The 15366-nt window shown below is 49.7% G+C and overlaps 1 protein-coding gene across 1 annotated transcript in view; it reads left to right on the plus strand.

Annotated features, from left to right (window-relative positions):
• CELSR3 (cadherin EGF LAG seven-pass G-type receptor 3) overlaps window positions 1–15366 on the plus strand; it is a 790626-nt gene that overhangs the window by 269920 nt on the left and 505340 nt on the right. The window contains exon 2 of the mRNA XM_085624365.1: window positions 13822–14460. Coding sequence (XP_085480491.1) covers window positions 13822–14460 — 639 coding nt within the window. The remainder of the gene's footprint in view (window positions 1–13821; window positions 14461–15366) is intronic.

Here is a 15366-nt window from a genome sequence, read left to right on the forward strand (position 1 = left end):
TATGCAGCCCTTTGGTTTCGGATAGCGAGGCCTGGCTCTCACCCTCACACCATGGAGAGAGGGAGAGAGAGTCAGCCCTTCGGTTTCGGATAACGAGGCCGGGCTCTGACCCTCACACCACCACGGAGAGAGGGAGAGAGATGCAACCCTTTGGTTTCGGATAACGAGGCCGGGCTCTGACCCTCACACCACCAGGGAGAGAAGAGAGATGCAGCCCTTTGGTTTCGGATAACGAGGCCGGGCTCTGACCCTCACACCACCACGGAGAGAGGGAGAGAGATGCAACCCTTTGGTTTCGGATAACGAGGCCGGGCTCTGACCCTCCCACCACCAGGGAGAGAAGAGAGATGCAGCCCTTTGGTTTCGGATAGCGAGGCCTGGCACTGACCCTCACACCACCACGGAGAGAGGGAGAGAGATGCAACCCTTTGGTTTCGGATAACGAGGCCGGGCTCTAACCCTCACACCACCACAGAGAGAGGGAGAGAGATGCAACCCTTTGGTTTCGGATAACGAGGCCTGGCTCTGACCCTCACACCACCAGGGAGAGAAGAGAGATGCAGCCCTTTGGTTTCGGATAGCGAGGCCTGGCTCTGACCCTCACACCACCAGGGAGAGAAGAGAGATGCAGCCCTTTGGTTTCGGATAACGAGGCCTGGTACTGACCCTCACACCACCACGGAGAGAGGGAGAGAGATGCAACCCTTTGGTTTCGGGTAACGAGGCCTGGCACTGACCCTCACACCACCACGGAGAGAGGGAGAGAGATGCAGCCCTTTGGTTTCGGATAACGAGGCCGGGCTCTGACCCTCACACCATGGAGAGAGGGAGAGAGATGCAGCCCTTTGGTTTCGGATAGCGAGGCCTGGCTCTCACCCTCACATCATGGAGAGAGGGAGAGAGAGTCAGCCCTTCGGTTTCGGATAACGAGGCCGGGCTCTGACCCTCACACCATGGAGAGAGGGAGAGAGAGATGCAGCCCTTTGGTTTCAGATAGCGAGGCCTGGCTCTGACCCTCACACCACCACGGAGAGAGGGAGAGAGATGCAGCCCTTTGGTTTTGGATAACGAGGCCGGGCTTTGACCCTCACACCACCACGGAGAGAGGAAGAGAGATGCAGCCCTTTGGTTTCGGATAGCGAGGCCTGGCTCTGACCCTCAAACCACCAGGGAGAGAAGAGAGATGCAGCCCTTTGGTTTCGGATAACGAGGCCTGGTACTGACCCTCACACCACCACGGAGAGAGGGAGAGAGATGCAACCCCTTGGTTTTGGGTAACGAGGCCTGGCACTGACCCTCACACCACCACGGAGAGAGGGAGAGAGATGCAGCCCTTTGGTTTCGGATAACGAGGCCGGGCTCTGACCCTCACACCATGGAGAGAGGGAGAGAGATGCAGCCCTTTGGTTTCGGATAGCGAGGCCTGGCTCTCACCCTCACACCATGGAGAGAGGGAGAGAGAGTCAGCCCTTCGGTTTCGGATAACGAGGCCGGGCTCTGACCCTCACACCATGGAGAGAGGGAGAGAGAGATGCAGCCCTTTGGTTTCAGATAGCGAGGCCTGGCTCTGACCCTCACACCACCACGGAGAGAGGGAGAGAGATGCAGCCCTTTGGTTTCGGATAACGAGGCCGGGCTTTGACCCTCACACCACCACGGAGAGAGGGAGAGAGATGCAACCCTTTGGTTTCGGATAACGAGGCCTGGCTCTGATCCTCACACCACCAGGGAGAGAAGAGAGATGCAGCCCTTTGGTTTCGGATAACGAGGCCGGGCTCTGACCCTCACACCATGGAGAGAGGGAGAGAGATGCAGCCCTTTAGTTTCAGATAACGAGGCCGGGCTCTGACCCTCACACCACCACGGAGAGAGGGAGAGAGATGCAGCCCTTTGGTTTCGGATAGCGAGGCCTGGCTCTCACCCTCACACCACCAGGAGAGAGGGAGAGAGATGCAGCCCTTTGGTTTCGGATAGCGAGGCCTGGCTCTCACCCTCACACCACCCTCAGGACTGGAGATGACGTCGACGGGCAGCAGCTCCCTCTGAATGTTCGACTTGTGCTGACTGCACAACCAGAAACAGATCTGCTGATTGACGAGAATTAATGATCACCTTCCTATTAAACTCCGTGATGAACGAGGTCTTCACAGGAGCACCGTCATGTATCCAAGAGGTTGTTTTGTAGTGGAGAAGTGTGGCTCAATGATTAGAGCGGCAGACCCTGATGCAGAGGTCTAGCCTGGGACCAGGGTTCAATTCCCCACCTCGGCGGGTCTTGGGCTCAAAAATTCCACGGATCTGATAATTCTCGCCACGGTGCCTATTCCAATCATGGAGTCCCACTCTGCAACTCTGGGCAATAGCTTGCTTAATCTCCACAACGGCCCCCACAACGCTAAGGATGCCTGGCCTTCACCAGGAGTGGATGCCTCACAGGAAAAGCCAGGATGGGTTCCACAGTGGTATTCGTGCAAGCGCCTTGAGACCCTTGCGGGTGAGTAGTGCGCTATACAAGTATCAAATTTACATTTTGAGTCCTACCAGGCTGCTGTGGTGATGGAAAGCCTGGCTCACTCATCTGTTACAACACTTTCTGGTACCACCCCTCCCACTGGAGGGTGTGCTGTAGCGTGGTCAGGCGTGGAGCAGGGGGACCCTCTAAGGTGCCCCAGGAGCCCTCTCAGAATTCCACCTTCTCCTTACTGCATGTCAGGGGGGCAGACAGCGCCCATACAATGGCTGCTGTCCCGGCTCTGGCTCTCTCACGAGGACGGCTGGCACTTTAAGCGGCACCAGCAGCTCTAGAATAGAATTGCCACTTCCTGTTGGGCAGCCATTCTAACCGGAAGTGGTGTGTTTATAAAAAGGCGTCTAGACCTGTGGGAGGGAAGACTTCTGGAAATGGGAGCAGCAAAGCACAGCGAGTCAAGTGACAGGTGATACTGTGTAGCAGCACTTTAAGGCTGCATGCCTTCAGCAGCCGCACGACTGTGTATATTTTATTTATTTCACCTGTTCTTCTTTGCATTGCACTCGTACTGCTCTGAGGCGGTTCCCTGGCGTATTTAGGAATGGAAGGAGGTATGATTGCCAGAGAGGAAGTGGAACTCTAGGAGAAAAGGAGGGTTATAAAGAGACTTCTTGTCAATACCACTGGGAAAGCCTTGTGGCAGAGATGCAGATTGGTTGAGTTCAGAAGATGACGCCATCTCAGTGCAGAACATTTCCCAAACTCCTAGTATTATTGCCCCCTAGAATCAGAGATGGTTCTGAGAGGAGGCCTTAGGCATCTGGTCAGGTACTCCCAGTTCTCCTTGAAGCCCTCTCGAGACCGCTGAAGCTTGCAACATTGCCTCTAGGAGGCAGAGATGGCTCTGGTAGATGGCCTCTGGCATCCGGTCAGGTTCTTCCAGTGCTCCTTGAAGCCTCCTCGAAGCCACTGAAGCTGGCATTATTACCCCCAAGAGTCAAAGATGTGAGAGGTGACCTTAGGCATATGGTCAGGTACTTCCGGGGCTCCTTGAAGCCCTCTTCAAACCGCTGAAGCTTGCATCATTGCCCACAAGAGACAGAGACGGTTCTGAGAGGCGGCCTTAGGCATCTAGTCAGGTATTTCCAGTGCTCCTTGAAGCCCTCTTGAAACCGCTGAAGCTTGCATCATTGTCCCCAAGAGGCAGAGATGGTTCTGAGAGGCGGCCTCAAGCATCTGGACAGGTACTTCCAGTGCTCCTTGAGGCCCTATTGAAACCGCTGAGGATTGCATCATTGCCTCCAAGAGTCAGAGATGGATGTGAGAGGTGGCCTTAGGCATCTGGTCAGGTACTTCCTGTGCTCCTTGAAGCACTCTTGAAACCGCTAAAGCTTGCATCATTGCCCCCAACAGGCAGAACGTTTCTGAGAGGTGGCCTCAAGCATCTGATCAAGTACATCTAGTGCTCCTTGAAGCCCTCTTGAAACCGCTGAGGCTTGCATCATTGCCCCCAAGAGGCAGAGATGGTCTGAGAGGTGGCTTTAGGCATCTGGTCAGGTACTTCCAGTGCTTTTTTAAGTCTTCTTGAAACCGCTGAAGCTTGCATCATTGCCCCCAAGAGTCAGAAATGTTTCTGAGAGGTGGCCTCAAGCATCTGATCAGGTACTTCTAGTGCTCCTTGAAGTCCTCTCGAAACCGCTGAGGCTTGCATCATTGCCCCCAAGAGGCAGAGATAGTCTGAGAGGTGGCCTTAGGCATCTGAAAAGGTACTCCAGTACTCCTTAAAGGCCTCTTGAAACCGCTGAAGCTTGCATCATTGCCCCCAGGAGGCAGAGATGGCTCTGAGAGGTAGCCTTGTGCATCTGGTCAGGTACTTGCAGTGCTCATTGAAGCCATCTCGAAACCATTGAAGCTCTTTGTGAAGAGAACAGCCTCAAGTTTGTATCTCGAGTTCTGCAAGAGTCCATTCAGTGGAGCAAGCTAATGGGAATGGCAGCCTCTGTTCTCCCGTCTTTAAAGGGCGGACAGTGGCATCACTGGCATTAGTCCGTCTTGTGGCTTGCCTCCGACTCTGCATGGCGGATTATGGATAAGGGCAAAACTGCGGCTACTCTTCTGCTGGATCTCAGAGCCGCTTTCGATACCGTATCCCATAACTTCTGATCAAGAGGCTCGGGGACTGCGTGATTGGCTACACGGTGCTGCCTGGCTGACCTCATTTCTACAGGTGCATTCATCCCCAATTTCAAAAGAGTCAGAACTGGAGAAATTGAAGCTCTGGCTCTTTGGATCCGGATAGAACCTCTTCAGCTGTAAGAGCAACCGACCTGTGTCTGTCTCCGAAGTCAGTGCCAGCGCTGTGATACTGCGCATTGAGTAGCCATGCGCTCTAGAAATCGCATTATTAGTAGGTGTAGTAACCTATTGCTGAAGGTTTGGTAGAGCCTTGCATCCCAGAGGTTCCAGACGTGCGCAAATGTAAACACTTTCTTATTTGTTGTATGTCCACCATAGAAATAGAGGCCCTTAATGGACTTGCAGTAACGCCTGGCCTCCCTCCGGGTACAAATGTCCTTGGGTTGCTGGACACTTTGATAAGCCTTTGACTGTATACTAAGCTATAGTAGGATGAAATATCACTTCGCCATAGGGTTGGAGGATCTTTGAGTGATCGCCTGTTGATTCTTCTTTCAGCAAGGGATGTACCCTACACAAATCTGGACCACCGTACGCTTGTAGTGTGGCACACAGAGATATATAGACACATATGTACAAGTTGGTAGCAGAAAAGACCCCAGCACCAATAGGTTTCACTCTGTTGTGAGATCTGTTGACCCTACCGAGGCACACATGTAGAGGGCAGTGCTGAATCAGCGCTAATGCCCTTCGGTAGCGATTATGTTGTTGGGGTGGGGAAGTCGTTTAGGCTTTTTTGACTGTTTTGGGGGACTAGGCAACCGCAAAGCAGTTTACATGTGGTTTTCAGCATTCCTATGTGGAGTAGATACCATCTGTCGGCATTACTCTACATCTGTAGCATGGGGTAAATGTGTGACTGTCGGTGACCACACATTCTGACATTTCCTCTCACGCTGATCTTTGTGAGTTGGGTAGGTACTCATTCTACTGATCATTTCCTCTCACGCTGGTCTTTGTGAGTTGGGTAGGTACTCATTCAATTGATCATTTCCTCTCACGCTGGTCTTTGTGAGTTGGGTAGGTACTCATTCTATTGATCATTTCCTCTCACGCTGGTCTTTGTGAGTTGGGTAGGTACTCATTCTATTGATCATTTCCTCTCACGCTGATCTTTGTGAGTTGGGTAGGTACTTATTCTATTGATCATTTCCTCTCACGCTGATCTTTGTGAGTTGGGTAGGTACTCATTCTATTGATCATTTCCTCTCACGCTAGCCTTTGTGAGTTGGGTAGGTACTCATTCTACTGATCATTTCCTCTCACGCTGGTCTTTGTGAGTTGGGTAGGTACTCATTCTATTGATCATTTCCTCTCACGCTGGTCTTTGTGAGTTGGGTAGGTACTCATTCTATTGATCATTTCCTCCCACGCTGGTCTTTGTGAGTTGGGTAGGTACTCATTCTATTGATCATTTCCTCCCACGCTGATCTTTGTGAGTTGGGTAGGTACTCATTCTATTGATCATTTCCTCTCACGCTGGTCTTTGTGAGTTGGGTAGGTACTCATTCTATTGATCATTTCCTCTCACGCTGATCTTTGTGAGTTGGGTAGGTACTCATTCTATTGATCATTTCCTCTCACGCTGGTCTTTGTGAGTTGGGTAGGTACTCATTCTATTGATCATTTCCTCTCACGCTGGTCTTTGTGATTTGGGTAGGTACTCATTCTATTGATCATTTCCTCTCACGCTGATCTTTGTGAGTTGGGTAGGTACTCATTCTATTGATCATTTTCTCTCACGCTGGTCTTTGTCAGTTGGGTAGGTACTCATTCTATTGATCATTTCCTCTCATTCTATTACCTCCCCGTTTGAAGAAAGGGATCCTGCGAGTAACGCAGGTGCAGTGGCCTCATAAAACAAGGCTAAAAGGCCATACAACCATCCTGGACGGTATGTCATGGGGTGGCCAACACTGGATGTTTGCTTCCACTCTCAGTGAGAATTACGCCAGGGAGGTGATGAGTTACTTCCTCACAACAGAGGCTAACTGTGGTGTAAAGTGCATTTACGAAAGATGATTAGTCGAATACGTTCCATGTAGGGTTGACTTTCCTGGGGCAGCTGCTGACTTCCCTAAACTTCTCCTTGCTGTTGAGACTAACTGCCCCAACGCTGGGCATTCTTTGTGGACAAGGTAGGTATTGACTGTGTGTATGTACTAGGGCTCTACAGCGTAGTGCTGAGCTTGCGATTTAGTGCCGTGAGTTGAATCGACTCCCTTGTGCTGCATGAGAGTAGGCTTTCCCCTGGAGTTTATGAATGATTGAATTTATTTACATTTTCTGTGTGACGTAATATACTGCAGCAGGTGTGGAAGGCGAAAACTTTGGCATGGTTTATGTATTTCATGGTCGTATCAGCCCAGAATGGTGGGTTGGAAGTTCAAATTCTGGCCGACATTGGCACTCTCAGGTGGGATTCAAGGGATGGGGAAGTAGGGAGTGGGCACGCTGTGTCAGAGATGTAGGGTTGATGGAATCTAAGGCGTCTGCAGTACTGGATGGTATCTTCTGCAGTTCTGACAGGAGTAAGTGGACACCTCATTCAAATGGTTCTGGGTTGGAGAACAAGCTACTCTCTTGGAGATTGAGAAGGTGATGATGAAGCTGCTGTGAATGAGCTTCTCTGAGGGATAAATGGATCCCTTTGGGTGACCAGCGTGATCTCGCGGAAGTCATGAGGACCCCGTAAGGGTGGGAAAGGTGTTTGCATTTCCTTGCTCCTGTGATCATCTTTGCTGCTGCATGTTTGTACCGACTGGTGGAAGGGTTGCATCTTTACTCACCCTCTGTGAGACCTCAGTTGTCTACTCACAAGAGCTTGAGGGCTTGAGTGAGTGTGAGGTTTTCATCACGGTGAGGGTTTTACGCTTGTACACGAGTCCTCGGAGACGAAAACATGCTGTCTGCTGTGCTGATATGGAGTCTACAGGAAAGAGAAGGGTGAAGGGGACACGTAGGCATGCGTCTTGGATTCTCATGTACGAGATATTGTAGGAGGGGAGCGGGCGAGAGGATAGCGAGATTGTTTTGGCTAGAGTGATCTGAACTGCTGACTCTCATTAGGTGTTTTAGCTTGAAGTCATCAAGGTACCATCAGCTGTGTGACATCATTTCATTTGTTGGAATTTAGAGAGATACTTTGCAAGGTTTTAGTTAAATTGCACCCCCCCCCCCCACCCCCAATGTTAGGAAGATGCGGGTGTTCTCCACCTACTGAGGTACTGAGAAGAAAATAGTTGTGAGAGGGCATATCCATAGGGTGAGACTACACAGAATCTGTTCCACACCTAAATGTCCACCCATGGACACTCTCTTCAGACAGTGTTGAGGGAAGGACTCGACTGAGGCCCGTTTAGACCCATCCTCATTTTCACTCGGTCGAGCGAAGAGGTCAATGAAAAACCTCACACGCTCAAGTCAGAAGGGCGAAGGAAGTCAAAGGGTGTGATCATGTGCCCATAAATCATGTGAAAGGGTTGTGGTGAAGCTAAGCTTTTGGAGTTATAAGGGAGCTGTGTGTCAGAGTGAACCCCTAAGACTCTGTACTGTTATAGGCACCAGTGACAGTCCACCATATGCAGCAGGTTGTGGTCCAGTGTGGGATTTGGGGACTCACTCATTTTCCCTATTCATCCCCTGCAGTGCTCAGCCAGGACAAGTATCTGTTTGCGCTGAATTAGGAATTTGTCAGGAGTTCCTATACATGGACATTGTAGTGAGATCGTAACCATGTCAACAACTGCCCCCATAGCCAGGAGGGCCTGCACATACTTTTAAGATGAGCATGTTGCGGAATGTTCCGGGATAGCCTCGGTTGTACTGTTCCCACCGTTGGCATGTGCGTGCGTCAGGAAACAGATCAGAGCACATGGGTATGGACCCTGCTTCCCAAGTGCAACATGGCCCGCTAAAGCCTAACTACAAGCAGGTGTTTTCTGTGCTTGTTTATTAATGGGGTTGATAATAATCCTATAGGGCCGTCTCTTAGGGCTTTGTTACAGATTAAAGGCCAACATTTCAGAACAACTGAAGGAGAATGGGAGCAAAAATTCAGATAAACAATAAGAAATGATTCTGGAAGAAGTTGGTAATGTCTCTTGTGTTTGACGAAGTGTGTGATCTTTCCAAGTCCCCAACAGGACCTGAGTTGGTCTCAAGAGTAGGCACATACTTGGCACCTTGTGCTGTGCCAGCCTCTGCAAGTTCTACCTCGGCTGAGAACCCTGAAATCTGACACACGCTGGCCTTTGAGAATTGTGAGGTTGGCAGTGGTCACTGGTAGGACAGGTCCGTGGGCTGGGCGCCCACTGTGTTAAGTCTGTGCCACCTGCAGCCCGCAGGTTTGAACTCTGGCAAGTCTAAGTATTAAAGATGAGTCTGCTGGGGCAGGTGTGTAAACGGGCGGGAACCGAACCTTTATTGAAGCACTGAGGTGAACTTATATTATCATATTAGTCTCCTTTGTCAATAAACCAGCCTTCCCTAAACCACATACCCAGCATGCCTCACGCTGAGAGATACCCAGCACGCCTCATGCTGACAGATACCCAGCACGCCTCATAACCAGCACGTCTCATACTGACAGATACGCAGCACGCCTCATGCTGACAGATACCCAGCATGCCTCATGCTGACAGATACCCAGCACACCTCATAACCAGCACATCTCATACTGACAGATACCCAGCACGCCTCATGCTGACAGATACCCAGCACGCCTCATACTGACAGATACCCAGCACGCCTCATGCTGACAGATACCCAGCACGCCTCATGCTGACAGATACTCAGCATGCCTCATACTGACAGATACCCAGCACGCCTCATAACCAGCACGTCTCATACTGACAGATACGCAGCACGCCTCATGCTGACAGATACCCAGCACGCCTCATGCTGACAGATACCCAGCACGCCTCATGCTGACAGATACCCAGCACGCCTCATGCTGACAGATACTCAGCATGCCTCATACTGACAGATACCCAGCACGCCTCATAACCAGCACGTCTCATACTGACAGATACGCAGCACGCCTCATGCTGACAGATACCCAGCATGCCTCATGCTGACAGATACCCAGCACGCCTCATAACCAGCACGTCTCATACTGACAGATACCCAGCACGCCTCATGCTGACAGATACCCAGCACGCCTCATGCTGACAGATACCCAGCATGCCTCATACTGACAGATACCCAGCATGCCTCTTGCTGAGGATACCCAGCATGCCTCATACTGACAGATACCCAGCACGCCTCACACTGACAGATACTCAGCATGCCTCATGCTGACAGATACCCAGCACGCCTCATACTGACAGATACCCAGCACGTCTCATACTGACAGATACCCAGCACGCCTCATGCTGACAGATACCCAACACGCCTCATGCTGACAGATACCCAGCATGCCTCATACTGACAGATACCCAGCATGCCTCTTGCTGAGGATACCCAGCATGCCTCATACTGACAGATACCCAGCACGCCTTACACTGACAGATACTCAGCATGCCTCATACTGACAGATACCCAGCATGCCTCATACTGACAGATACCCAGCACGCCTCATACTGACAGATACTCAGCATGCCTCTTGCTGAGGATACCCAGCATGCCTCATACTGACAGATACCCAGCACTCCTCATACTGACAGATACCCAGCATGCCTCATGCTGACAGATACCCAGCATGCCTCTTGCTGAGGATACCCAGCATGTCTCATACTGACAGATACCCAGCACGCCTCATACTGACAGATACCCAGCACGCCTCATGCTGACAGATACCCAGCATGCCTCTTGCTGAGGATACCCAGTATGCCTCATACTGACAGATACCCAGCACGCCTCACACTGACAGATACTCAGCATGCCGCGTGCTGATAGATGTATGTGTCACTCGGAGCGTTCTAGAGACTGGAAGAGCGCGTGATGATTTTGTGTTTGAGATAAATGGACTTCCCGAGGCTTCTCCCTGTCCTTGCTGGCAGTGTGCGAGGGACGCCCTCCGTTGGGAGAGACATTAGCAGAGGCGACTTTAACTGCAAGGGGGGGCTCAGGTGAGTAATTCTCGGGAACCCGCCAGTATTCCTGGTGGAGATGCAGCTTCCTTGCCCCCTCCAGAATGACGAATGAGCCGCCCCCCCCAGACCTGGCAGTGGCGCGCGGCGCTCACTTGCGGGTTACGCTTCCATGCACCGCACTCCTCAGCGGTGACAGGAGGGTCTCTCCCTCTTATTACCCCCATGGAAGTATTGCAAGATACCCCTGTGTATGGCTGACTTCAGGGCGGCCTCACGGCCTGCATGTATTGACCACTCATTGGGTAGGGGGAGGAGACGGGATACATGTAGATGGGCACAGACCCTCCATGGAGGGTCCTAGGTACTTAGATGTGGAATTAAGAATAGAAAATCTTGCTAGTTTGATCGTGTATTTTCTTGCTACAATATTACGATAGTGTTATATTAAAAATGCGATATTCTGACATATAATCAAAGCTTGCTTGCCCATCCTCAGTTCTGACTATGTTCTTGCCAATACACCTGTAATTGGAACGTTTCAAATCATTTCTTATCTTTGATCCCTTTATACTTCAGTGAGCCCTACAGAATGTGTTTATCCACCGCTCTATTGCTAGGTGAACACACAACGCTAACTACATCTATTGGTCATATTAAAACCAGTTACACACAGATTACAGTGCCCTCTGTAAATAAAACCAGTTACACACAGATTACAGTGTCTTCTGTAAGTAAGAACAGGTACACACAGGTTACAGTGTCCTCTGTAAGTAACCCCAGTTACACACAGATTACAGTGTCCTCTGTAGGTAAAACCAGTTACGCACAGATTACAGTGTCCTCTGTAGGTAAAACCAGTTACGCACTGATTGCAGTGTCCTCTGTAGGTAAAACCAGTTACGCACTGATTAGAGTGTCCTCTGTAGGTAAAACCAGTTACGCACTGATTAGAGTGCCCTCTGTAGGTAAAACCAGTTACGCACAGATTACAGTGTCCTCTGTAGGTAAAACCAGTTACACACAGATTACAGTGTCCTCTGTAGGTAAAACCAGTTACGCACTGATTAGAGTGCCCTCTGTAGGTAAAACCAGTTACGCACAGATTACAGTGTCCTCTGTAGGTAAAACCAGTTACGCACTGATTACAGTGTCCTCTGTAGGTAAAACCAGTTACGCACAGATTACAGTGTCCTCTGTAGGTAAAACCAGTTACGCACTGATTAGAGTGTCCTCTGTAGGTAAAACCAGTTACGCACTGATTAGAGTGCCCTCTGTAGGTAAAACCAGTTACGCACAGATTACAGTGTCCTCTGTAGGTAAAACCAGTTACGCACTGATTAGAGTGCCCTCTGTAGGTAAAACCAGTTACGCACAGATTACAGTGTCCTCTGTAGGTAAAACCAGTTACACACAGATTACAGTGTCCTCTGTAGGTAAAACCAGTTACGCACTGATTAGAGTGCCCTCTGTAGGTAAAACCAGTTACGCACAGATTACAGTGTCCTCTGTAGGTAAAACCAGTTACGCACTGATTGCAGTGTCCTCTGTAGGTAAAACCAGTTACGCACAGATTACAGTGTCCTCTGTAGGTAAAACCAGTTACGCACTGATTAGAGTGTCCTCTGTAGGTAAAACCAGTTACGCACTGATTAGAGTGCCCTCTGTAGGTAAAACCAGTTACGCACAGATTACAGTGTCCTCTGTAGGTAAAACCAGTTACGCACAGATTACAGTGTCCTCTGTAGGTAAAACCAGGTACACACAGGTTACAGTGTCCTCTGTAAGTAAAACCAGTTACGCACAGATTACAGTGTCTTCTGTAAGTAACACCAGCTACGCACTTGTTACAGTGTTCACTGTAAGTAAGACCAGTTACGCACAGATTAGTGTCCTCTAAGTAAAACCAGCTACACACAGATTACAGTGTCCTCTGTAAGTAAAACCAGGTACGCACAGATTACAGTGTCTTCTGTAACTAAAACCAGTTACGCACAGATTACAGTGTCCTCTGTAAATAAAACCAGTTACGCACAGATTACAGTGTCTTCTGTAAGTAAGATCAGGTACACACAGGTTACAGTGTCTTCTGTAAGTAAGACCAGCTACGCACAGATTACAGTGTCCTCTGTAAGTAAAGCCAGTTACGCACAGATTACAGTGTCTTCTGTAAATAAAACCAGTTACGCACAGATTACAGTGTCCTCTGTAAATAAAACCAGTTACACACAGATTACAGTGTCCTCTGTAAGTAAGACCAGCTATGCACAGATGACGGTGTCCTCTGTAAGTGAGACCAGCTACGCACAGATTACAGTGGCCTCTGTAAGTAAAACCAGTTATGCACAGATTCCAGTGTCTTCTGTAAGTAGGACCAGGTACGCACAGATTACAGTGTCCTCTGTAAGTAAAACCAGTTATACACAGTTTACAGTGTCCTCTGTAAGTAAGACCAGTTACACACAGATTACAGTGTCCTCTGTAAGTAAGACCAGCTATGCACAGATGACGGTGTCCTCTGTAAGTGAGACCAGCTACGCACAGATTACAGTGGCCTCTGTAAGTAAAACCAGTTATGCGCAGATTCCAGTGTCTTCTGTAAGTAAGACCAGGTACGCACAGATTACAGTGTCCTCTGTAAGTAAAACCAGGTACACACAGGTTACAGTGTCTTCTGTAAGTAAGACCAGCTACGCACAGGTTACAGTGTCCTCTGTGAGACCAGCTACGCACAGATTACAGTGTCCTCTGTAAGTAAAACTAGCTACGCACAGGTTACAGTGTCATCTGTAAGTAAGACCAGTTACACACAGATTACAGCGACCTCTCTAAGTAAGACCAGTTACGCACAGATTACAGTGCCCTCTGTACGTAAAACCAGCTACGCACAGATTACAGTGCCCTCTGTAAGTAAAACCAGCTACGCACAGATTACAGTGTCTTCTGTAGGTAGAACCAGTTACGCACAGATGAGAGCGCCCTCTGTAAGTGCTTTGTACTTCTTCATGTTTTGATGTCGAGCTGAATCTTAGATCTCTGCTGTTTAAAGTGAAGCTAACGCTCTGAAACAGCTCCAGAATCCCAAAGTCCAGGTGATGTTAACCATCTCTTTTCCTTTCACAGATGGGATCCACAGTGTGACAGCGCAGTGTGTGTTGAGGGTGATCATCATCACGGAGGACATGTTGTCCAACAGCATCACCGTGCGCTTGGAGAACATGTCCCAGGAGCGCTTCTTGTCCCCGCTGCTCACCAGCTTTCTGGAGGGGGTGGCCACCGTGCTGGCCACCCCCAAGGAGGACGTCTTCATCTTCAACATCCAGAATGACACCGATGTTGGTGGGGCCATCCTCAACGTCAGCTTCTCGGCCCTGGTGCCCACGGGTGTGCGGGGCCAGTTCTTCAGCTCGGAGGACCTCCAGGAGCAGCTGTACATGAAGAGGATGGCGTTGACCTCTGTGTCCATGCTGGAGGTCCTGCCCTTCGACGACAATGTCTGTCTGCGGGAGCCCTGCGAGAACTACATGAAGTGCATCTCGGTGCTTAAATTCGACAGCTCAGCTCCGTTTATCAGCTCGGAGTCCATTCTGTTCAGACCAATACACCCTATAACTGGCCTACGCTGCCGCTGCCCTCAGGGCTTCACCGGGGACTACTGCGAGACGGAGATCAACCTCTGCTACTCCAACCCCTGCCACAACGGGGGCGTGTGTGCCCGGAGGGAAGGCGGCTACACCTGCATCTGCCAGCAGCAATTCTCAGGTAAGCACATGACATTCTGTTTTCGTTAAGTGTTTCTTCGAGGTATACCAGACTGTATCTGCAACATAGAAGGGGGAAAAGGCGGGACATCCTGTGATTGGCAGAGTCTTGCTTATGGCTTTTGTAATATGAGTGCAATTAGGAGAGCAACAGATGGTATGGATGGAAATGAGACTTGCTCCCAGCTGCTGTGGCCTGGATGCAAAGATGACATTTTAAGGATTATGATGAGAAATGTCAGTGGATTGATTCAAGATAACTCATTAATTGTGGGGAACCCATCTAATTTAGATGCCAGATATTCAGAACACAGCAATCTCATGTCCCCTCACTGTGCATCACAACAGCATTATGCATAGTTATGCCGCCACACACTGCATGTGCTTGAACGGGTTGCATGAGGGACATTCCCTCAGACAGGGGATGTTTGGTATTGTGCACTGCTAAAAAAGGAGATGTTGATGTTTTAAATCTTTGTGGTCTTGATAGAACATGTTGATAAGTTAACCTCTGACAGATGTTCATTGGTTCATCTGTGCCATAAGTTGATGGGTTCACCTGTGATGGTTTTGCCAGATGTTGATGGGTTCACCTGTGGTAGGTTATGCGAGATGTTGATGAGTTCACCTGTGGTAGGTTGTGGTAGAAGTTGATGGGTTCACCTGTGATAGGTTTTGCCAGATGTTGATGGGTTCACCTGTGGTAGGTTATGCGAGATGTTGATGAGTTCACCTGTGGTAGGTTGTGGTAGAAGTTGATGGGTTCACCTATGGCAGCTTGTGCCATAAGTTGATTAGTTCACTTACTAGATGTTGATGCGTTCACCTGTAGTAGGTTTTTCCAGATGTTGATGGGTTCACCCATGGCAGGTTGTGCTGAAGTCTGTGAGTTCTTGTTGTTTGGAAC

The sequence above is a fragment of the Triturus cristatus genome, chromosome 9 (assembly GCF_964204655.1).
Source record: "Triturus cristatus chromosome 9, aTriCri1.1, whole genome shotgun sequence".
Classification (NCBI taxonomy): domain Eukaryota; kingdom Metazoa; phylum Chordata; class Amphibia; order Caudata; family Salamandridae; genus Triturus; species Triturus cristatus.